The sequence below is a fragment of the Sminthopsis crassicaudata genome, chromosome 5 (assembly GCF_048593235.1).
Source record: "Sminthopsis crassicaudata isolate SCR6 chromosome 5, ASM4859323v1, whole genome shotgun sequence".
Taxonomy (NCBI): Eukaryota; Metazoa; Chordata; class Mammalia; order Dasyuromorphia; family Dasyuridae; genus Sminthopsis; species Sminthopsis crassicaudata.
Genome location: NC_133621.1, coordinates 80,072,014 through 80,096,386, shown reverse-complemented (window position 1 = coordinate 80,096,386; position 24,373 = coordinate 80,072,014). Strand labels below are relative to the sequence as shown.

Below are 24,373 nucleotides of genomic sequence, written 5' to 3'. Positions count from 1 at the left end.
AACTTTCTTTTCTTTTTTTTCTTACTGCAGCACATCCTATTATAGTTTCTCCAGTTTAGCTCTAAGTTTAATGTTGACATTTTATGGGTGAAAGTAAAATGAACAAAGAAGCTCAGTTGTTGATACAGTAAAAGAATTGATTGCCTTTTCCCTTTGTGGCTCTATGGGCCAAGAACTAGGAAGGGTGAATCCATCAATTCCTTTCCAATGTTTTGACCGTAATGCCTCATGGGGGAATGTATTATGGTGGTATTAAGTGATTAGAGAGGAGAAAACTGTACAAAAATACAAAGAGTAATAAATAGTTTTTTTTACTTCATTACAAGAAACCTAAGTGTTTAATTTAAAAGTGATATTTAGTTGATATATTTGGCTAATGTCAAAGATCCTAAGTCCCAGTGAATTCCTTTTGGAGTTCAGGAAATAATCATAAGGAGATATAGATGGTAAAATACATCTTTTATGTTATGAAAATAGCCCTACTTCTGACATTAATTTCAATTGGTGGTGTTTTTTTAGGTTCATAGAGTATAAATATTATCCATATAAATTGCTATATATGATGGCAAATACATGTCCAAATGAGTAATTCTGTACCAAATTAGCATCCACAATAGAAGGTAGAATTAATGTACACCACTTGCATGCCCACATGAGATCAATCTTTCAGTCAGTGAGTCTTTATTAGGTGCTTACATTGTACAGTTTACTGTGCTAGGTGCTTTAAAAGTAAATAATTCCTGTTCTCAAAGATCTTCTGTTGAACTCCATCTGACTTAAGGATATCTTCTGAGTGCTTAAAGAGGGCTGATGATGAACAATGCTATGCATATTTAAGTCTCACTAAGATGGTTTCCTAGCTCTTTTGTACAGAAAGGTTCCTATTTCTGCTATACACTGGTTACTTTCTCTCATTTTCTTGAGAGGCTAGGGCACTTGTGGGCAAGTAAGTAGCACAATGGATAGAACACAGGACCTGGAGTCAGAAAGATTACTCTTTCTGAGTTGAAATCTTTCCTCAGACATTAACTAACTGTATGATCCTAGGCAAGTCACTTAATCTTGTTTGCTTTATTTTCCTCATCTGAAAAATGACCTGGAGAAGGAAATGGCAAACCACTCTAATATCTTTGCCAAAAACAAAACAAAAAACAGAAAATGGTGTCATGGAGAGTCAGATACAATAAAAATTGATTGACAACAAAATTGAACAACAAAAATACATTTTCCAGTGTTGGTCCTTCCAAAAAGTTTTGCGTAATGGACAGCTATAAAATCTGAAATTATAAATTTATAGCTAGATAGGAATCCACCCTCATTTCACACATAAGGAAAATAAAACTGAGAGAATTTTAGTGATTTTTGTATAGAGTCACATAGCTTATCTGTGGTGAGGTTCAAAAGCAGATCTTCTTGACTTCAGTTTTCTATGTACTATATTAGTAGCATAGTAATACAGACCAGATCTCTGGTCTGTGAAAGACCAAAGATCATTAGGAATTCACTAACTAGGATTCTTTTAATACATAAAAGACTACCAGCCCTGAAGTCAGGAGGACCTGACTTTAAATTTGGCCTCAGACACTTCCTAGCTGTGTGACCCTGGGCAAGTCACTTAACCCCAATTGCCTCAGCAACAAATTAAATAAATAAATGAGACTCTTATTATCACTATATGTTGCTAGATCATTTTTTAAGTGATCTGATCATAATGTAATTAAATGTTTTATTAGGGATTAATTCTTTCCCACACATAACATTTTAGCTGAAGTATTCAAATTGGTTTAAGTGCACCAGAACCAAGAGAGATTAGAAAATTGTTAACCTCTAGCATTTTGTATCTTTGGGAACTCATGGGATATTTTTCTTATGTTTCTTAAAAACTGGATAATTGGCAAACAATAAAAGACAATTTTTCAAGTAGATTTATTTGTAAGTACTAATTTGCCTTTTTTGAATTCAAGGTTTTCAGAATTCAAAACTATTTACCATATTATTGTTTTGCAAACATTTAGAATTTATCTCAGGAGAGCTGGAATGACATGGGGATTCTCACTGTGTTGCTTAGCTATACAACACTGTTCAGAAGTTTAGGAAAATAATCATCCAGTTGGGAATTAAGAGGTATTCAAGAGTTGGGAAATTAGACTGGAAAGAAGAGAGGAAGAGATAGAAAATAAATTGTTTTGAATTCTAAATTGGAAAGATGTCTACATAATTTGACCATTTATGAATTGTGGAATGAGACATATCCTTACAAATTTGGCAAAGTTATTTATATATTTGAAATATGAGACCTTTATTTAAATAACTTTCTATAAAATTTTCCCCCAGTTTTCTGCTTTCCTTTTGATCTTTGGCTACATTTGTTTGTACATTTATTTGTACAAAATCTTTTTAATTTAATATAATAAAAGGAATTCATTTTTATCTCACTATGTCTACTGTTTGTTCATAAATTGTTCATCTATCCATAAAAGTTGATAGGTAATATGTTTCATATTTTTCATATTTCCTTGAAATAACTCCATTTATATCTAGGTAATGTATCCATTATGACCTTATTTTGGTAAATGGTGTAAGATATTGGTATATGCACAATTTCTGCCAGACTTTGTTCTACCTTTCCCAACAATTTTTGCCAAATAATGAATTCTTATCCCAAGAACTTAAGTTTTCATTTGTCAAATCCTGGGAAACTATATTTGGTTGCTGCTTTAGATTGTAGGTGTACTTTGTTCTACTGATCTACCTTTCTAATTCTTAGCCATTACCAGATAGAAAGTTTGGATAATTCCTAACTTGGAATATAGTTTAAGATCTGGTACTGCTAAATCTCTTCCCTTTATATTTTTTCCATTAGTTCTTTTGATATCCTTGATCTTTTGTTCTTTCAAATGCATTTTATTATTTTTTCTAATTCTATAAAATATTTTTTGGTAATTCAGTTGGGATGGCATTAAATATATAGATTATTTTATGTAATTTTTTTCATTTTTATTATATCTGTCTTGCCTGCCCATGAACAATTGATATTTCTCCATTTATTTAAATTTAATTTTATTTGTATACAAATTTCTTTTTTATGTTTTTGTTCATATAGATCCTGGGTTTGTTTTGAGAGGTGTATTCTCAAGTATTTTGTATTGGCTAGAGTTATTTTAGATGGGGTATCTTCAGCTATCACTTTCTGCAGAATCCTGTTGATAATATGTAGAGATGCTGATGATTTGTGTGAGTTTACTTTATATCCTACTACTTTGCTGAAATTATTATTTCAATTAACTTTTTAGGTGAGTCTTTAGAATTTTCTAAATATATCATCATTTTATCAATATCTGCAAAAGAAATGGTTTTATTACCTTATTCCCTATTCTAGTTCCTTCTATTTCTTTTTCATCTTTTATTATTACTGCTAGTATTGTATTATTGTACAATTTTGTACAATATTGCACTTCAGGACAATATTGAGTAATATTGATGACAGTGGGCAGGCTTGTTTCAAACCTGATGTTACTGGGAAGACTTCTAGCTGATCCCCGTTACAAATAATGCTTGTTTATGGTTTTAGGTAAATGCTTCTTATCATTTTAAAGAAAAGTCCAATTTTACCTACATTTTAAGTGTTTTTAATAGAAATGAGTGTTATACTTCATCAAATGCTACAAGCTGAAGTTGAATTAACAAAGTATTCCAAGTGTTCAGGGCAGCCAATGCAAAGATACAAAGTTTAGAAAGAGAGGTTTTTGTTTTTGTTTTGTTTTTTTAAGTAGAAGCACCAAAAAGACCAATTTCATTTGGTTATGAGTACAAAAAAGGAGAATACTGTAAGAAGAATGGAAAAATCAGAAAGTTCCAGGTTGTGAAGGGCTTTACCTGCCAAATAGAGCATTTTATATTTGATTCTAAATGTAATAATAGAGTCATTGTGGCAGATGTGATAATGGGCCAGAATTCTAAACTTGAAACAAAGAATTCTTACAAGGTCCTAACTAAGTGGAATTGATGAGACGATTGTTATCTAGTTTAGCATGGTTCAGTATGATTGATTTAATCTTTTTGTTTTCTCTTTTAATTTTATTATACCTTTTTATTTACAGGATATATGCATGTGTAATTTTTCAGCATTGAAAATAGCAAAGTCTTTTGTTCCAACTTTTCCCTTCCTTCTTCCCACCCTTTCCCCCAAATGGCAGGTTGACCAATACATATTAAATATGTTAAAGGATAAGTTAAATACAATATATGTATACATGTCCAAGCAGTTATTTTGCTGTACAAAAAGAATCAGACTTTGAAATAGTGTACAATTAGCCTGTGAAGGAAGTCAAAAATGCAGGTGGACAAAAATAGAGGGATTGGGAATTCTATGTAGTGGTTCATAGTCATCTCCTAGAGTTCTTTCGCTGGGTGTAGCTGGTTCAATTCATTACTGCTCTGTTGGAACTGATTTGGTTCATCTCATTGTTGAAGATGGCCACATCCATCAGAATTGATCATCATGTAGTATTGTTGTTGAAGTATATAATGATCTCTTGGTCCTGCTCATTTCACTCATCATCAGTTCATGTAAGTCTCTCCAGGCCTTTCTGAAATCATCCTGCTGGTCATTTCTTACAGAACAATAATATTCCATAATATTCATATACCACAATTTATTTAGCCACTCTCCAATTGATGGGCATCCACTCAGTTTCCCGTTTCTGGCCACTACAAAGAAGGCTGTCACAAACATTCTTGCACATACAGGTCCCTTTCCTTTCTTTAAATCTCTTTGGGATATAAGCCTAGTAGTAACACTGCTGGATCAAAGGATATGCACAGTTTGATAACTTTTTGAGCATAGTTCCAAATTGCTCTGCAGAATGGCTGGATGTATTCACAATTCCATCAATAATGTATCATTATCCCAATTTTCCCACATCCCCTCCAACATTCTGCATTATCTTTCCTGTCATTCTAGCCAATCTGACAGGTGTGTAGTGTGATCTCAGAGTTGTCTTAATTTGCATTTCTCTGATTAATAATGACTTGGAGCATCTTTTCATATGGCTAGAAATAGTTTCAATTTCCTCATCTGAGAATTGTCTATTCATGTCCTTTGACCATTTATCAATTGGAGAATGGCTTGATTTCTTATAAATTAGAGTCAATTCTCTATATATTTTGGAAATGAGGCCTTTATCAGAACCTTTGGCTGTAAAAATGTTTTCCCAGTTTATTGCTTCCTTTCTAATCTTGTCTGCATTAGTTTTGTTTGTACAAAAGCTTTTCAATTTGATATAATCAATATTTTGTGATCGATATTGATCTCTACTTCTTCTTTGGTTATAAATTCCTTCCTCGTCCACAGGTCTGAGAGGTAAACTATCCTATGTTCCTCTAATTTATTTAAAAATCTCATTCTTTATGCCTAGGTCATGAAACCATTTTGACCTTATCTTGGTGTATGGTGTTAAGTGTGAGTCAATGCCTAGTTTCTGCCATACTAATTTCCAATTTTCCCAGCAATTTTTGTCAAACATTGAGTTCTTATCCCAAAGCTGGGATCTTTGGGTTTGTCAAACACTAGATTATTGAAGTTATTGACTATTTTGTACTTTGAACCTAACTTATTCTACTGATCAACTAATTTATTTCTTATCCAATACCAAATGGTTTTGGTAACTGCTGCTTTATAATATAATTTTAGATCTGGTTCAGCTAGGCCACCTTCATTTGATGTTTTTTCATTAGTTCCCTTGAAAATCTTGACCTTTTGTTCTTCCAGATGAATTTTGTTGTTATTTTTTCTAAGTCATTAAAATAGTTTTTTGGGAGTCTGATTGGTATATCACTAAATAATTACATTAGTTTAGATAGTATTGTCATCTTTATTATATTTTTCTGCCCTACCCAAGAGCTTTTTACATTTTTCCAATTGGTTCAATCCGATCTGATCTTTATTTGTGTGTAAAATGTTTTGTAGTTTTGCTCATATAGTTTCTGATTTTCCCTTGGCAAATAGATTCCCAAATATTTTATACTATCAGTAATTACTTTAAATGGAATTTCTCTTTGTAACTCTGTTGGATTTTGTTATTGATATATAAGAATGCTCATGACTTATGTGGGTTTATTTTGTATCCTGCAACTTTGCTAAAGGTGTGGATTATTTCTAATAGCTTTTTAGTAGACTCTCTTCGCTTCTCTAAGTATACCATCATATCATCGGCAAAGAGTGATAATTTGGTTTCCTCATTACCTACTCTAATTCCTTTAATTTCTTTCTCAAGTCATTGCCAAAATCAGCATTTCTAATACAATATTGAATAGTAATAGTGATAGTGGGCAACTTGTTTCACTCCTAATGATTGATTTTAACTTATAACAAATAATGGTTTCCTAGTGATATAATGATTGGTTTATACTCGGTGTAGAGCATATAAGCTAGGAGTCTCAGCTAGATTCATTCAGAGACAGAGAAGACAAGAGAACTGGAGGCAGGAGCTTAAGCTCTCAGAGTCTCAGAGAGAGAGAGCTAGAGAAGACAAGCTCACTAGAAGCTTTCAGAGCCGAGGAGACAGAAATTCATTTCACCTTCAGTCACACTCCTGATGGCTGTCCTGGCCTCCTGCACTTCCTCCACTAAGACCAAGGCCAGACTCAAAGGCCAGAAAGCTGCCCAGCATAAGGCAAGGAGACAATAAAGACTCTTGGACTTTAACACCTGGCTGTCTTTGTGGTGATTACTGAACTGAAACTAAGGCTGCCCCAAGACTCCCAGAGACCCGGAGAAAACCAAACAAGAGAACATTAGACAGATGGATTTGGGAAGTATAACATCACACATGTCTTATAGGAAATTCATTGTGGCAGATGAGTAGAGGATAAATTGAATTGGGTAGAGACTTGAGACATAAAACTACTTAGAAATATCTTGCCATATTCTTGGTGAGAGATGATGAGTCTGTACAAGGATAGTGGCTGTGAATGTGGAAAAAAAGGAGAATGATATTGGGGTTGCAGTTCTAGGATTCTATGAAGTTAGGATGATGATACTTGAACAGTATTAAAGTTTGGAGAGGGGGAAGAATATCCAGTTCAAAATGTCTAAAAAAATGTTAGGGTTATAAGCCTGGAGCTCAGAATAGAATTAGATATAGGAATCATTTTCAGAAAATGAGAGGACATGGAATCAAAGGACATTGCAGGGGTTTACCTTGACAAGGATGACTATCACTTCATCAGACAGGGATGAAGGAGGAGAAGATGCCAGAAAATATCTCAGTAATCTGAGATGAGGTGAAGTATAAAGATGGAGCTGTCCAAATAGTCATAGTTTTTTTTTTTTTTTTTTTTTTTTTTTGAAAGTGAAGTCCTTAGCAGAATGAGTATGGTGAAGTAATACAGTGAGCAATTTGAGAACTAAGGAATACATTTGGAATAGCTATCAGGAAAATAGCGTGTACTTGGTAGGTATGTGTGTGCACCTCATACAAACACAAAAAGGTATATTCAAAACACCTTAAAAGCAAGCAGTTGTCATCTTTAAGAGGATGATAGCAACAGGCTTGGAATGGGATATAGGACCAAGAAAGATTTAATGAAGAAGGGAGAAATTGAACTTTCATCATCAGAGACTCCCAAGAGTTAGAGAAAAAAAGGAAGGTCATTCCAGGCATGAGGGCAACTTCCCACCACCATCCACTCCAGAAAAACACAAAATTAATGAATAATAGTATATTAAGCAAGATAGTATCATGTGGGAGTAGGCCCATATTTTCTGGACCACAAACTGTGTAAAGAGGAATCATTGATGATAAGATTAGAAAACAAGATGATGCTAGCTTATAAAGAATTTTATCCCTAATGACAGACAGAAGTTTTATTTTTCATCCTATGGAATAGGGGACCACTGGATTTGGGTGGGGGCTAAGAGGATGATACAAACTTATGCTTTAGAAAAGTTTACTTTGCCAGTTGTGTGGAAGATGTACTGAAGAAAAACACTTTGGATTTGAGGTGAGACTAATTAATTTTAGAAATCCAGATGAGAGGTGATGAAGGCCCAAATTAGCATGGTGGCATTGCAAGGGGATGTGTATATATAGAAGATCTTGTTAAGATAAAAACTACAAGATTTGGCATCTGTTTCAATACATTAGGTGAGTGAGAGACAAAAAGTCAAATATTAGACATAAATTGCAAACTTGGATGACTAGGTTATATTTAGAATTTAGAAGGGCTCTCTTTTGGATAAGAAAGATAATGAATTTTGTTTTAGACAAGTTGAGTTTGCAATGTCTACAGAATATTTAGTTTCACCTATTCAGTAGGTAGTTGATGTGGGACAGGAAGAAGAAAGACCAGGACTGGATGTATGACTCAAGAAAAGCTTCTGGAGAAACTGATACATAAACTTCCTTGAAGGAAACTAAGAATACCAAGAAACTGATAGGAGCAAGAAGTTCATTCCAGGCATAGGAACAATCTGAGTACTTCAAATATGTGAACTCATTAAATCAGAATCAAAGTATATTAGAAATCAATCCATCATGAGAATTACTTTCTTTGCCATTGTATTCTCTTCTAGCTACATACTGGGCTGGTGGAAGAAAAGGGGAGCAGACATTTTTCCAGTGGAACTATGTGTCCCCCAGGCAGGTTGACTAAGAGAATGGTGAGCACAACAGGAAGTATGTTCCTTTCTTGCTGTGATCATGAAGACAGAATGGCTAGACTTGGGTCCTGGTTTAGACAGATGACAGGGTAATCACAAAACCTGAAGACATGGATTCTGACATCAGCGAAACAAGGCTTTTCTTGGTTCCCATCCCCAGTATCTGTTCTTTTATTTATTCTATCTGTCCCTTTCCTATTCAATTTCCTCATCTTTTCTCCATCTTCTCATCTACTTAGACTTTTAATCTATATTAAATGGGTAATGTGAGGTGTGAGAATATTTACTTATCACTTCTTGTCATTTAACAGAAAATAAATTTGTCCAATATTGGAAAAACATGTTTGATCTGATGATTAAGTATTTTACAAGTATGGAAAATATCCTGAGGTTCCAAAAGGTTATTAATTGACCTGCTAAATATCATAGCATCAGAACCAACTTGAGTCTCTGACCTTGGGATATTGAGCCTGCTATTCTGGTCCTGTACTACACAGTCTTCTCTTTCTACTATAGTGAGAGATGGGTTTATTTCTTATTTCTATTTTGAATGGCTTTGAACAGATATATTGTTCTCTTTTCTAACTTGCTTACTAAAATTTCTTCTTCCGGTTAATGGAGATGTTCAGATTATCTGGGTCTTTAGATGGAGGACATCATGAGGCTTGTGTCTTTTTTTATTCCTTAACAATCTCTTACTTAACAAAGTCTTACTGGATCTTTTGCTTTTTCTGAAATGCAAATGCTTGGGGTAAAAGAAGGAAAGTATTTTTTCTCAGTTTTTTATTTTTCCAATTACATGTAAAGATAGTTAGGAAGGCAAAATTTATTAAGCATTTACTATGCACCAGACATAGTGCTAAAGCACCTAAGATACAAGTACAGTTTGAATAGGAAGTGACAGCATACATGTAGATATGGTCAGGGATTTATAGGAATGCCCTTTCTGGGGTAGGAGGAAGGAAGAATGGGAGAGGAGGAGGGTAGTATTAATTTGATTACTAAGCCTAGAATAAGAAGGATTTTCATGGGTCCAATGTAGTAATAGGAGGATAGGAAGCAAAACTGTGGGAGGGAAGGTGTAAACCACCAGTTCTGGTCTGGTGATCTGAGCTTGGCTAGATATTATGGACTTGATTTGTGTTTATTTATCCACCAATGCAGACAATTTGTTTCAGAATCTGAATTTCAAAGGTCAGTAGATTAATTCCCATAAGAGCTAGGATATTTTTCTGGCTTTCTAGTCTGGAGATGATGTTTCATGTGGAAAAAAAAAAGGAAGGTAACAGCAAGGGCACCAAGAAGAGATGATGGAGATGGATAATTATATGGAATGTAAAATTACAATGCTATATCTGTAACAATGTATTTTCCTACTTTTTAAAAAGGATTGATTTTCATTCACATTTCGCTTAATTTATGCTTCTGTGACTAACCTGAGAACCACAATTTATATTACTTTTTTTTTTTTTTTTTTTTTTTTTTAGGAAAACATGTTCAGAGTTTCCTATACATTTTATAATTACTTGTTTCTAAGTTGATGATTTCCTATCATTTTCAAAGGCATCCAAAGACCAACTAATTGAAAATGATTTTTTACTAATGATACTTTTTCTCTTGTCTAAACTTCTTATAATTTCTACATTTCTTTGTCTCTCTTAATTTTAAGTTTTGAGAAATGGGTTTTGATATTCTGGATCTTGCTTGAGGAAAGCAAAAAGCATAATCCTCAAGTATTAAAACAATGAATGCTTTTTACTGTGAACCTAAGACTAAAAGAAAATTTTTAGCTAGATCTATTATGTGACTTGTTTTGCTACTTAAAGGTCATTTAAAAATCTATAATCCCTCCAAACACACAAAAAAGCATTTTGTGAAGCAGAAATACTTATGTGGAAATTACCAACGTAAAGAATCAAAATTACTCATTTTATTTTTCTTGAACTCTAATTGAAGGTATCATAACAGGTCTAGAGAAAGAATGGCTGACAGATTATTATATGTAATTTTTATTCATTATTGTTACCAAGAAATGAGTAAAGTGTTTATAATTTTTTTTTTCCCTGTGTTCAGGTATATGTCTCGAGTCCATGGTATGCATCCAAAAGAGACAACACGTCAGCTAAGCTTAGCAGTGAAAGATGGGCTTATTGTTGAGACCCTAACTGTAGGCTGCAAGGGTTCAAAAGCTGGTATTGAACAAGAAGGTTATTGGTTACCCGGAGATGAGATTGTGAGTATAATTTGATAAATTTCACTTTTCTGAGTGTGTATATGTGAATACATGTATATGTATGTGTATATATGTGTGTATATATATACTTAAAATATTTGAAAAACTTGTTTAATCATTTTTAAATTAAATGCAAACTATAGAAATAAAGCTTTTTCAGAAATTTATTATTATCTAAATGTTTAAAATTGAAGAGAATTTTCATCAAAATGAAGAACTTACATTAGTAGCATTGATATGTTCCTTGGATAGCTTTCAAGAATGACTAAGTTTTTGTGAGAAAAAAAAAAACTGTTTATTGAGTCTATATTTACTTAAATTTACAGAAGAAAAAAAGACCTCTTTTTAAAAAAGACATCTTTTTTTTTTTTTTTTTAAAGATCTCTCTGAATTAAAGGTATCCATTGGAAGCCATCTGCAATTAGTAGGCTTTGAAAAATATTTTCATTTAGGAATTGTGTTTGAATTAAAGACTCAGATTGACAGTTTTGATAGTTGAAAAGAATGGACCTCAGGAGAGAGATGTTAGGGCCTAATTAAGGGCTGCAAGTTGAATTTTGGTACTAGGTAGAGAGGATCCATATGTTAATTTTTTCCAGGCTATTACCTTAGTGAACTAGTGATTCTGTCTTTTTGTGATACATGTACAAAAATCAAAATAGGCTAGTCCTATTTTTATCTTGTTCTTATTTTTAGACCTTCATTTGCTTGGATTATATTATAAACATTCATTTTTTATCTGTTTATTTTGCTTTAATGATTATTCCTAGGAGTAAAATTTCTTTTCTCTATTTGATATAAAATTACTTTAGTATATAGCATTTAAAAGTTCTTGCTTGTTTCAAGTTCTGGTCTGGAAGTGACTTTGTTTTTAAGGATATTGTTTTAAAATGATAGGTTCAGAATATGCCATATTTTAAATTGATTGAATTTAATAGAGCTTAATTATTTGGGTTATTACATGGTATTTTAAATTAGTTCATGAAAGCCTTGAACTAAAAGCCTAAAGGATGATCTTTGCTGCTCCTATTTTGAGATGTTCAAAAGGTTAAAAAAATGTTTTGTATTTCCTTTTCTTGCTTCATTACCACAACTAGCAAGCACAGGCTTATAAATGTGTCCTTTCCTAGTTCCCCAGAAGGAGTTAACTAACAAATACTGATCCACAGACATGCTGGTTCATAAAAGTAGCTATTTTGGTCTGACAAAAGAATTATAAAATTGGATAAACAAACTGTATAACTTTGTTTATGTTAGTTGAGTTGAAAACAAAAAATTTTCACATTCAATGAGTGAGAAAATTATAAAATAAAAGAATGTTTAATTATCTGTCTTGTGATATAGGCATTAGTTATACTAAAAAAAGTGTTATAATTACTTTCTTATTTTTGTACTATATAAAAATAAAAAAAAATGTTTCCAGTGAAATTATTTTTCTTAAGATAACGAACTCACTGTCACATCTGATTTAAAGGAAAAAATTGCTTTTTTATGATTTTATGGTCAAAATATATTACAAAATTATTATTCTAGATAATAATGGCTTTCAACTATTCTGAAATACATAATATATCATGCTCTTTTACTCAACGATTATTTTTATAACTGCATTGCAAGTTGTCATCAAATACTGTGTTCCACAGACTTTATCCAGAGAATATAAGTTTGTGGATAATCTGGAGATTCTTTCGTAAAAAGTATTTCTCTGTTTGGCTGGCTGTATGATTTACAATTATAGCTTTTTTGTGTTTAATTGCTTCATCTTTAATTGTTCTGCCTCTCTAAGTTCTTGTTCTGTGTTTTATTTTCCTAAATGCTTTTATTATTCCCAAGTTATTGGAGTATTTTTTTTCCTTGTTATTCAGTTCACTTCCAGAAATACTTTTAGAGTCTACTATGTGATAGATGGTTTGTCTTAATTATTTTATATTTTTATTTGTTTTTGAGTCATAGTTTACAGTAACAGGCTTTTTAAAAACCATTAATTATGGGTTTTGTTCCCAGAGTTTTTATGAATTCCTATAAATCAAAACTGTTTTTTAAAAAATATAATAAGCACTTAATCTTCCTACTCTTTTGTTCATCTACCTATGCTTTCACATTTAATGAGTTCTCTTAAAGCATGGTCATGTTATATTTGTATCAAATTTGTTACCTAGTATAGAAAATGAATATTTATGAAAATCATTTTATGGGATAAAAAGAAAAGCCAAGTTTAGTAGGATAAAAAGAAAAGCTAAGTCTAATATGCAAAGACCTCACAAATTTTTACCTACAAGCATAAATATTAGAAAGGGTCCTTTTAATATTTTTTTCCAATTCTTAAGTTATAACATTTATAAATTTTTATAGTAATCTTTAAAATGCATATGTAGAGTATACATTATAAAAAGTAGTGAAAATTTCTGTGTTACTTATAGAATCCATTTTTAATAGTCATATAGTACATTATAGTCACTTTTCAGGTATGGTATTGACATATACTGACTACCTTAGATAGCTCTGTAAGTGGAATATTTAAATGTAAGAGATGAATATGATAGTCCATTTATGGTTTAGATTCAAATCCTATTAGAAGTTGAGGGTGAAATCAGGTAGATAAGATAAGACTTTGGGAGGGTAAGCCAAGATTGTATCTATTTGTTGTTTGTAAACTTTTTACAAGTGATAATACCTTGTTGTCTATCAGGCTTCCATAATAAAGAGAAAACACTTTTTTGCCACCCTAAAATCTAGAAGCTATATGTGAGAAAGGGAGAGATTATCTTCTTTCTTCAGTCCCTATCAATTATATCTAGCATACTTTGGATGGAAAAAAGATAGTTTATTTTGTAAAAGGGATTTTTTTTTTTTAACTTATTTATCCCAAGAGGCTTTTATTGGCAAAGAAAACATCTATTAGTGATTTTATGGGCCAAACAATCCAGCTAACATTCCCCCTTTAACAATCTATTTTTTTTTATTATAGCTTTTTATTTTCAAGATATATGCATGGGTAATTTTACATCATTGATCATTACCAAGCCTTTTGTTCCAGCATTTCCCCTCCTTCCTCCCACCCCCTTCCCCAAATGGCTGGTTAACCAATACATGTTACATATGTTAAAATATAAATTAAATACAATATATGTATACTTGTCCATGCAGTTATTTTGCTGTACAAAAAGAATCAGACTTTGAAATAGTGTACAATTAGCTTGTGAAGGAAATCAAAAATGCAGGCGGACAAAAATAGAGGGATTGGGAATTCTATGTAGTGGTTCATAGTCATCTTCCAGAGTTCTTTTGCTGGGTGTAACTGGTTCAGTTTATTACTGCCCTATTGGAACCGATTTGGTTCATCTCATTGTTGAAGATGTCCACGTGTATTAGAATTGATCATCATAGTATTGTTGAAGTATACAACGATCTCCTGGTCCTGCTCATTTCACTCAGCATCAGTTCATGCAAATCTCTCCAGGCCTTTCTGAAATCATCCTGTTGGTCATTTCTTACAGAACAATACTATTCCATAACAATCTATTTATTAAATGCTTCTGTGCATATGTCATTTGAACATATGTTCCCTGCCTTATTTTCCTGTGGGCAAATGTTTAAAATATATGTATATATTCTTTTAAATTTAAGGATGGTATGTATTATCTTTAAATATCAGTGTTTTAAACTATGCCAGTGTTATAGTAATCTTCCCAAGAACATTTTAAATTATTAATAATGGAAAAAAAATTTAAGATCTTCTGATAAATAGTGGCTTTAAGTTGTCAGTTTTATTAAATTTTAGGGGGTTTTTAAAGATTGTAGGATGTAACCTGCTGATGGATTTCACCTTTTGAAAAAGAATTTAATTTTTAAAAATGAATGTAATCTGTTATTACATGTTTTAAATAAATTTTTATTTATTGTTTGTGTTTACATTGCCTGACTTTCTTCTAGCACACCTCCCTATTTTCCTCCCTGCAAAAAGAAATGTATAATAAGGAAAGAAAAAAAAAAAGATGAAAAAGGAAGAAAATTAAACAAAATTAATTAAAACATCAACAAAGCCTGAAAACATATGCTATGTTCCATATCTATGGACCTCACTTCTGCAAAGGAATGAGAGGAGAGGTTTTATATCTATTCTTTGTGACTGCTTATTCTTTGTAATCCTGAAGCATTCCTGTTTTCCTTGATTTTCCTGATCTTTCTGTTTACATTTTTGTAGTCATTGTTTTCTTGTAGTATATTGCTTTGTTGTTTCTACTAACTTCACTTTGTGTCAGTTCATTTAAGATTTTTCCATACTGTTCCATAATCATAATTTCTTAGAGCACAGTAATATCCCCTTATTTTCATGAACCATGATTTGTGTAGCCATTCTGTAGTTTATGGACATCTATTTTCTATAGCTTTTTTATTTAAGGTTCCCCTTCGACATACTAGTTTTTGATTGCTTTATGTTTTTTTTTTTTTTTCCCAACTGTATATCATAATAGAGAGAGTGGGAAATCTAGGAGATATCAGAGATAAAATAAGATCAGATAGATCAGATCAGAGAATCTTTGATACTTATGAATTGTATGACCATAAGTAGGTTACTTAATTTCTTTTAGTCTCAGTTTCCCCTCCATTAAATAGGGACTATTATGCCTATAATACAAGGGTTCTCAAACTATGGCCTGCGGGTCAGATGCTGCTGCTGAGGATGTTTATGAGGCCACAGGGTTATGGCAAATGGGCTGAGGGGTGGAGACAGAGTGTGAACTTTTGTTTTTACTATAGTCCGGCCTTCCCACAGTCTGAGGGACAGTGAACTGGCCCCCTATTTAAAAAGTTTGAGGACCACTGCTAATATCTTATAAAATGGTTGTGAGAACCAAATGAGATCATTTATATAAAACACTTTGAAGCCTTAAGATTTTTTTGTAAATACCTATTTAAAAAAAATACTTATCCTTTGTGTACCTACTCTTTCTTATAGGGACAAATTTGCTGTGATGAATAATTTCTAGTCTGGTGTAGTATTGATATTATTGCAGATAAGAGAAAATTTGAGGAAAAACATATTCAAATGTCACTTTTTAAATTGTTTTATTGGTAAAGAGTTAGGAATTTAAAATTATCATTTTTCTTCATCTAATGTTTTAGTAGGAAAAGAGCTACAGAGTTGAGGTCTGTAGGAAATGAGTAGCTTCTCTTCTATACTGGAGCTATTCATAGCCAGTACATAAAAGTAGGTATAATCAGGGTTCTCCCTTGAAACTTGCCTTAATGATACTACTTATATAGGACTCTACAAATGAAAAACAGCAAATTTAGGAGGACTTGGTTGCAACAGAGAGCACAATCATAGAATTGAATTTTTCCTGGGTGCTTTTCCTTCTGTGTTTTGCTATATTTTCCACTCTGTATTCCCAGGAGTATTATGTGCCAGCTATGTTACCCCATTACTTAAGATACACACAAGAGACTTGGCAGTTATATATTTTTGTCAACTCATCTGCAATAATTATCTCCTTGATAGCATCTTCTGAGTTCTTATCTCTTTCTATAGTGTATCAGTGTTGATAGTTTGAAGGATGCTAAACAGTGGAAAGTTCTCGATACACTTTCACTTACTGCAACAGCCTGCTTTTTAATTTTTTTTTTTTTTTTTTTTTTTTTTTTTAGGAAAAAACCTAGAACAAGAGTGCTATAATTTATCTCATAGGTTTTGCAAAGTAGCAACATTCTGTTGTCATATAATGTCAACAGAGAGAAGTTTTTCATTCTAACAGAAGTAGTGGATTGAGTAGTGGACTGGAGGCAGGGAAATGAGTTCAAATGTGACCTCAGATTCTTACTAGCTTTGTGAACATTGGACAAGTCATTTGATCTCTGCCTGTTTTCCTTCTCTATAAAAATGCATATAATAATAACATCCACATCTCAGGGTTGTTAATGAGGATAAAATGAGATATCTGTGAAGTACTTTGCAAACCTTAAGATACTACCTTATAAATGCTACCTAGTATTACTGTTTTTTCCTAAAACCTGTTGCCTTGCATCTCATGAAATGTCACTACATTAGGTATTCAGTTAATGCTTTAAGCAGAATTTCCTATCATCAGCAGGGTTTGAAATAAGGATTTTCTTTTGATTACCTATTTCTGTTGAGCTTCATTTCTTTGAGTTCAAAATGAAGATATTAAATCCTTGGACAGTGAGATTTCCTTCCTTAATATATAAGATGAGCTAGTTTTGAATTTGACCACTCACTGTTTTAATATGTTTTAACTGACTGAATCTGGGAGTCAGTATAATTAATATTATTTGTATGATCACTGCAGATATAGCCTGCAATTTTGTAGTAGTTTTGCTCATATGTCATTAAGCAAAGTAAAAATCAGAAAATTCATTTTCAGTGTTAATTTTGAAATTGATCAAAATGTAAAGTCACCATTGCTATAAACTATTTCCCCATTTACTTACCTGCCAAACCTGAACTCAGGGTCTCTTGTTTCTTCTTCCATAGTTGATGTCACTACAAAAATAATACAATACAGGGAATGTAGCTTACATTTTCTGTTGGAATGCTTCTACCAGTTTGTTTTGCTGCTTATGATTCAAGAGAAACTGGAAACTTGAACTCAGGTCTTGGCTGTTAAGTTCTTCTACTTCAATTTGAATACTTTCTTTCCACTCAATCCTGTTTGTATTGCCTGGTAAGCAGAATTTCATACTATTTTAACTCCCAAACATAGATAACTACTTATGGAATGGTGAAATTAATTTTTATTCTTTTGTCTTTAAGTTAGAATTTCTCACTATCTTAGTTTTCTTTTTAATTAGTAACATTTGGATCACTTTTTCATCTATTTTTTGATGTAGTTTAAAAAAAGTCATGTTTAGAGATAAGTGGGCTAAATCAAAATTCATAGTGAATCATTTATGAAAATTCATTTTATATTTTTCACTCACATAAATTTATTATAGAAACAGGATTCAATTTATATATACTTTGGGACTTTCAGGTAGGCCAGAAATTATCATTTGGATTTGATGTTGGATTGGTGCTAAGAACCTTATTCTGCAAAATAAACATCAGACTATGGTCTCCTTAGCTTTCTTTTACAGTACATTGCTATAGGGAGAACTAATTTCAGGTTTTTTTCTTCCCGTCCATCTTTATTCTTATAGTTTTATAGTTAAAAGTTTGATATGATAACAATTTTAAGAAAGTGCCTTTCTTTTTAAAAAAATTAATTTATTTCACATGTTTTGCCTGAAATTTATACTAGATCTGGTATATGTTTTAAGTGCCTTGGAAATTAGAACAGTATTCTCTGAGACATTTTTTTCCTTCAAGTATTTCAGATTGTTCATATTATATAACATCACATGTTCCATCCATTACCTTTCTCAATTACAAAGAAATTCATCATAATTTATTAATGATTAAGTATTTCCTTTATACATTATAATCAAGTGAGCTAGATCTGTAAAGTACTTAGCACAGCACTTGACATGTAGTTAGATGTTATATAAATGCTAGTTGTTATTATAATTTTTATTATTATAAAATTATTCTTTCTTTAACAAGAAATTTGATTATATTTGTAAAATAGTTTAAGGTTTTAATATCCTACCTCCTTTTTAGGACATATCTAGATTATCAGGACATGTCTCTTTCTAACTGTTATTCAGATAGCATAGTTAGAATTTTTTTTAATCACATTTTTATCTTTGTTCATGACAAATTGAATGCATTACTATAAAAGTAAAAACCAACAGTAAATTATAAAGATCTAATTTTATTTTGTAGCTATGAATGAAAACTATTGAGAAGTAATATGACAGTAGATAGAAGACCTAGTTTGGAAATAGGAAGACCTATATTCATATCCTGCTTCTCACATAATTATCATGACTCCAGATTAGACACTTAACCCCTTTGTTCTTTAGGCAACTCTAACTTTAAGCTAGTTAGAAAAGAGTTGTATATCTGCATAGTTCACATACTAAGAGTTTCACCCACTGATGTAATCACAAAGCCCTACCTCACCCTGCCAAAGCAAAGACAAATAATGTATCATTAACATGTATTTAATATCATCTATATATTTTATACATACATGTATTTATATCTTTACATATATTTATTAAGGAAATCTGAATAAAATGAAAGCCTCCTTTTTGCCCTAATACAATTGGCTGTAAAGAAAGAGTGCTAGCCTTAGGAGACTTGGAATTCTAGTCTTAGCTTTCCCATTAATTTACTTGGTGACTCTGGGCAAGTAATTTAATTTTATTATTTTTCTGTAAATTGGAGTTAACAGTGCTTGACCTTATATATGTTAGTGAAATATAAAGGATTACTATAAATAGGATAGATAGTTTTACAAATTGGTAATCAGTTCTTTGGGCAATGTGGTCAAGTAGTGGATTTATATATATTGAGGTATCAAGGCAACTGCTGAATAATGAAAATTTTAAATCCTTATAAAGTACAAACTTTTATTGAAATTCTGAGTTCATTTTCTCACTACATCATCCCCATATTTTTATTTAGACCTGCTAGAGCAAATTTTAGATTTTTATGATTTTATTGATGATCAGTTAGATCTTTAAATGGTTTTTCTTTTTTTTTTTTTTTTTTAACACATCTACTTTACAATGAAAATAAATGTATTGGTTATAGTGTTCTTTGTTCAATTTTCTTGGGGTTTCTGGGAGCAGCCTTCTTTTCAGCTCAGTAATCACAATAAGAGTAGCCAGGGGTTAAAGTCCAACTCTTTTATTATCTCTTTCAAAGTCTTGTCTCCTTTTCCTGGGGCCCAGTTAGCTTTCTTATAGTCCAGATTCTTTATTATCTCGTTCCTGAGTCTGGGCAGCTTTCAGGAGAGCCCTTCAGACCAGCCTTGGTCTCAGTGGAGAAATTCAGGAGGAGAGCCTGCCACCAGTGGCCTGACTGAAGATCCAATGAATATCTGTCCTTGGTTCCAAGAGCTTGAGCTCCTGTCTGTCTTCTCTGACCTCTGAAAGCTTCCTCCTCTGTATATGCTTATATGCGCCACACTGAGTATAAACCAATCATTATATCACTAGGAAACTATTATTTGTTGTAATTTTAAATCAATCACACTGAACCATATTAACTAGATAACCATTGTCTCCTCAATTCCACTTAGTACTTTGTTTCACGTTCTGGCCCATACATAGCAATTGGTCAACATGCTATTTTTCTGACATCTCTAAAGAATTCACTAAATTAAGAAAAAGATCTTAATTTTTGTGTTTATGAGTAGCTTAAAGCCTTTTAAGCCACTACAAATATTTGTTTGCCCACTACTTTCTTTTCATGAATAGCTATTTAAAATATGGGAAAACATGAAAATAAAAAGTAATCTGTTAAATTTGTAGTAGAAATTATATATCAATATTGTATACCACTACATTCTCCATGTATGAATTCCTCTGTAATCCTGTGCATATTATAATACCAAGCAAAATTGTGAAATGTAGATAAATTTTTTTTTTTTTTTTTTGGTGTATGTCTTAAAAGTCCTATATTAGGAAATCTTTCTTTAGAACAGCAGACTAAAACAAGTGAACTCCTTTGTTACTCTGGGGTATATCCTGAATTTTTTTATTTTCCCTTTCCATTTCTGTTTTCTATTAAGATAGTTTAAATCATGAAATATAGAGTAATTTCTTAAAACTCTACTATTACCACCTCCAATTTTGAAGGATATTATTTTTAATCTATTGTTTTACAAATGGACGCATTATTCCATGCTTTGCTTTTCTGAGTTCTGTTTAACTATGTTCTGGAGTAGCTGATGACATCTGGTGGACCACACTGAAAGTACAACCTGAATGTGTTTAAATGTGTTGAATTTTAGGCTTGACCATTAATATGCAGATTTTGTTACTTTAAATAACTCTTCTATAAGATATAAGCATCTCTATTTATTACACATAATTATTTCTTTTGCCATTTAATGTAATTTAGTGCAATTTATTTTTGGAGAAAACTAGAATGTATTTTCAATTGCTGTGTTGAGATTGAAGATTAGGCCATACCAATTTTGCCAGGGACCTTAACATGAAATATCTCTATTCATCAACCATTCCTATAGTACCTATTATTTGCCAGATATTGTCCTAGGTGCAAGGCATATAAAGGCAAAAAGTGAAACAGGCCTTCCTCTAAAGGAGCTTCCAAATTGTCTGAGAGAACAACATATAAAATAGAAGTAGATACAGAATTTACACAAAATAAATTAGAGCGATTCTAGGAGGCAAAGTTCAGAAGGTGATGGCTGCCAAACAGAAGATAAGTCAATACAAAGACCAGGGACAGCACTTGAACTGCCATGTTTGAGGAATAGCAAGCTAGATCAGAGAAGAAAATAGTAAAGAATGACGTAGTGCATGCAGGATCAGTATGCCCAGAAGTTTAAATTTGATCCTAGTGGTAATAAGAAATTCTTAGATTTTATTGAGAAGCAACCTGATCAGACTGAATGATTTGAAGCAAATCACTTTGGCAATAGAGTGGAGGAGACATTAAATAGACAAATTTCTATATATTTAACCCAATTTTGAGCTATCCTACTTTAGTGTTTTAATGATCACACTTTAATTTTATATTATTATGAACAATTGGATCTAAAACTAACTATATTATATGATAAAAACAATATCTATTATTTCTTTTGGGGGAGATTTTTTTCTCTTGCTTTCTTCTATTAAGTAGCCTGAGTTCTATTAATCGCTATTTTGACTATTTTGTGAAAATCACTTCTTGATTTTAAAAAATTGAAAAACATACAAATGATGTGAGATAGCAATGTTCTGTTATTATACTACACCAGATATATGATGACAAAATCATAACATATCTCCACAAGTTAAAATTCAGTAAAACATCTACAATTAGCAATTGTTTGTTAACTAGAAACCAACCAAAGAATTTACTAAAAAAAAAAAAAAACAAAAACAAACAAACAAACAAAACAACTTTCTTTACATATCTGAAGAAGTTATATACCATTTCTTTAGTTTCAAGGAAAATGAGATAAAGACTGTCTATACATTATCGTTGGAGCAACTCTTAAAAGAGAATGTTAGTTTGTGCCAACCAGCTTTTCAAGTTATAATTACAAAGCCAAGTTATTTGTTGATTAATTTTATTTATTGATAAGTATATATACCTTTGCCAGCTAAGTGAATAATAATATTCATGCTATCTTGATAATTATGCTCCAAATTTAAGTAAATTTAAGTAAAGTCATAATATTAGCAGCCCAGAAATGTTTAAGAGGATGTTAAGCTTTTGAATTACATTCTTCAGTTTATATGCTGACAGTCTTAACGGGACTTAGTTTGTAGAAAATTTATTAAATCTTGTTGTTCCAGAAGAACTAGTGCTAATCATGGGTAAAGCATTAAAGGAATTGAGAGAAGGGAGTTCAGTTCCATAAAACAAGATTGCAAATTAACTTCATCACCTTTTTTTATACATAGGTCATATTTATGAAGAACTTGAAACAATAACTGTGAGAAGGCTTAGATGGAAAAAATGCAGAGATCATTTGTGTACTAGCAATTATATGTTTTTATATCCAATAATATCAGAGTCAACCCTAAACATGGCTACATTTTAACATGCATTTTGGTAAACTTTTAGTTTTTACTTTTTAAATTGTATTCTGTCAAATTCAGATTCTGAATTTGATGACATAATCAAATGCTTGTATGCTAGTTAGTGGTAGTTTGGTAGTTATTTAAATAAAATAATTTTAATATTGTGAAAGAAAATAGTAATAATTATAATTTATCAATTAGTATGATCTCTCATGGGACTCCACAATATTCTAGATTCTTAACAATTTTAATAGTTTCTTTATTAAAACAAAATCTCTGATGACTTAGTAAAAAAAATTTATTAAGCACCTGCTCTGCACTAGAAACTTTGCTAAATTCTGGGTGTACAAATTAAGGCAAAAGACAGCTCTTGTCTTCAAGGATCTCATACTCTAATGGGGGGGCAGGAACAACAAGCAAATAAATACAAACAAGCTCTATATAAGATAAATAGGTTTATTTTTAGGTACTGAAATTAAAAATAATTGGGGAAAGCTTATTGTAGAGGAATTTTTAGCTCAGAATTGAAGGAAATCAGAGAATATAAGAAATGGCATTAAAAAGGAAAGCATTCTAGGCATGAGGTACAACTAGAAAAAAATGTCCTGAGCCCAACAGATGGAAGTGTTTTATTCTAATTGCAGCTCAGGAAGCCAGTGTTACTAGATTAAAGACTAAATGGTTTAGCGTAAGATGTAAGACTGAAAAGGTTGGGGGGAGAGAGTGAAGGGAAGCATGGATTATGAAGGGCTTTGAATGCCAGAGCATTTTATATTTGATGTTGGAGGTGATAAGGAGCCATTGAAGTTTATTGAGTAGGCAAGATGACATAGTTGTACTGTTCCACTGTACTGTAGAAATATCACTTTGGTGATTGAATGGAAGATGGTGTAGGACATTTATTATTTATTCAAATTCATTCATTAAATTGTTGAAAAATTAATTTATAACTTAATAAATAAACAATTATTAAGAAATTGAACATTGGTTATAGACAATTTTATACGTTTGAATATTAATATATTTGGACTGGTTTACAAAATTTATCTTCTTTGATAATGTTAAAGACAGCATTTTTAAGAATTATTGAAGCCCTTTAAGAATCTACATTTAATAAATTTAATACAAATCAAATGTAGTAAATATTCAAATGTTTATATTATTTTCTAATTGGCTTCAGAATTTTTATTTTATTCTGTATTGTTTCAGATGTCAACAAAATATTACATGTTTTGTTTTTGTTTTGTATAGGACTGGGAAACAGAAAATCATGACTGGTATTGTTTTGAATGCCATTTGCCTGGAGAGGTATTGATTTGTGACCTGTGTTTTCGTGTTTATCATTCCAAGTGTTTATCTGATGAATTCAGGCTTAGAGACAGCAGTAGCCATTGGCAATGTCCAGTTTGTAGGGTAAGTATCCCTCAGTTTTAATGTGCTATTTAAAAGGTTGACTTTATTGAAGTGTCTCAAATGGTCTGGCTAAAAATGAATAAGATAGTGATATTTTGCCTATTAAAATGCTGATCAATGTAAAGAGTATAAATGTGGATCTTTTTTGAATATTGACATTACTTTAGGATTTTGCCCATGAGAACTTTGAGTCATATTAAAAACTGTATGCTGCCTTCTTTTACTCTAAATCTACTTGCCATTTATTGCAGCCCAAGAACATATGGCCTTTGAGGCCCACATAATATTGTGCCATCCCAGATTTTCTTCCACAAGTATTTGATTTGGTACTTCAAAATCTGCGCCATCCATAGAAACATACTACCAAAACATGTTCTCAAAAGTAGAATCTTTTATCTTTTTAAAAAAAATTTCCTCTTTTTTATCTACATTCACTTATTCTTGTTAGATCTTGA

At 31.7% G+C, this 24,373-nt stretch overlaps 1 protein-coding gene across 11 annotated transcripts in view; it reads left to right on the top strand.

Moving 5' to 3' along the window:
* ZMYND11 (zinc finger MYND-type containing 11) overlaps positions 1–24,373 on the top strand; it is a 148,634-nt gene that overhangs the window by 80,873 nt on the left and 43,388 nt on the right. For 9 of the 11 annotated variants that reach the window (XR_012482238.1, XM_074267286.1, XM_074267285.1 and 6 more), the window contains 2 exons: positions 10,736–10,895; positions 23,757–23,918. Coding sequence is in view for 9 of the 11 variants with exons in the window: in XM_074267286.1 (XP_074123387.1) it covers positions 10,736–10,895; positions 23,757–23,918 (322 nt within the window). In the remaining 2 variants the exon portion in view is untranslated. Of the gene's footprint in view, positions 1–8,575; positions 8,663–10,735; positions 10,896–17,433; positions 17,579–23,756; positions 23,919–24,373 lie in introns of those variants that run through there. The other 2 variants (XM_074267290.1, XM_074267292.1) reach the window with 2 other exon arrangements.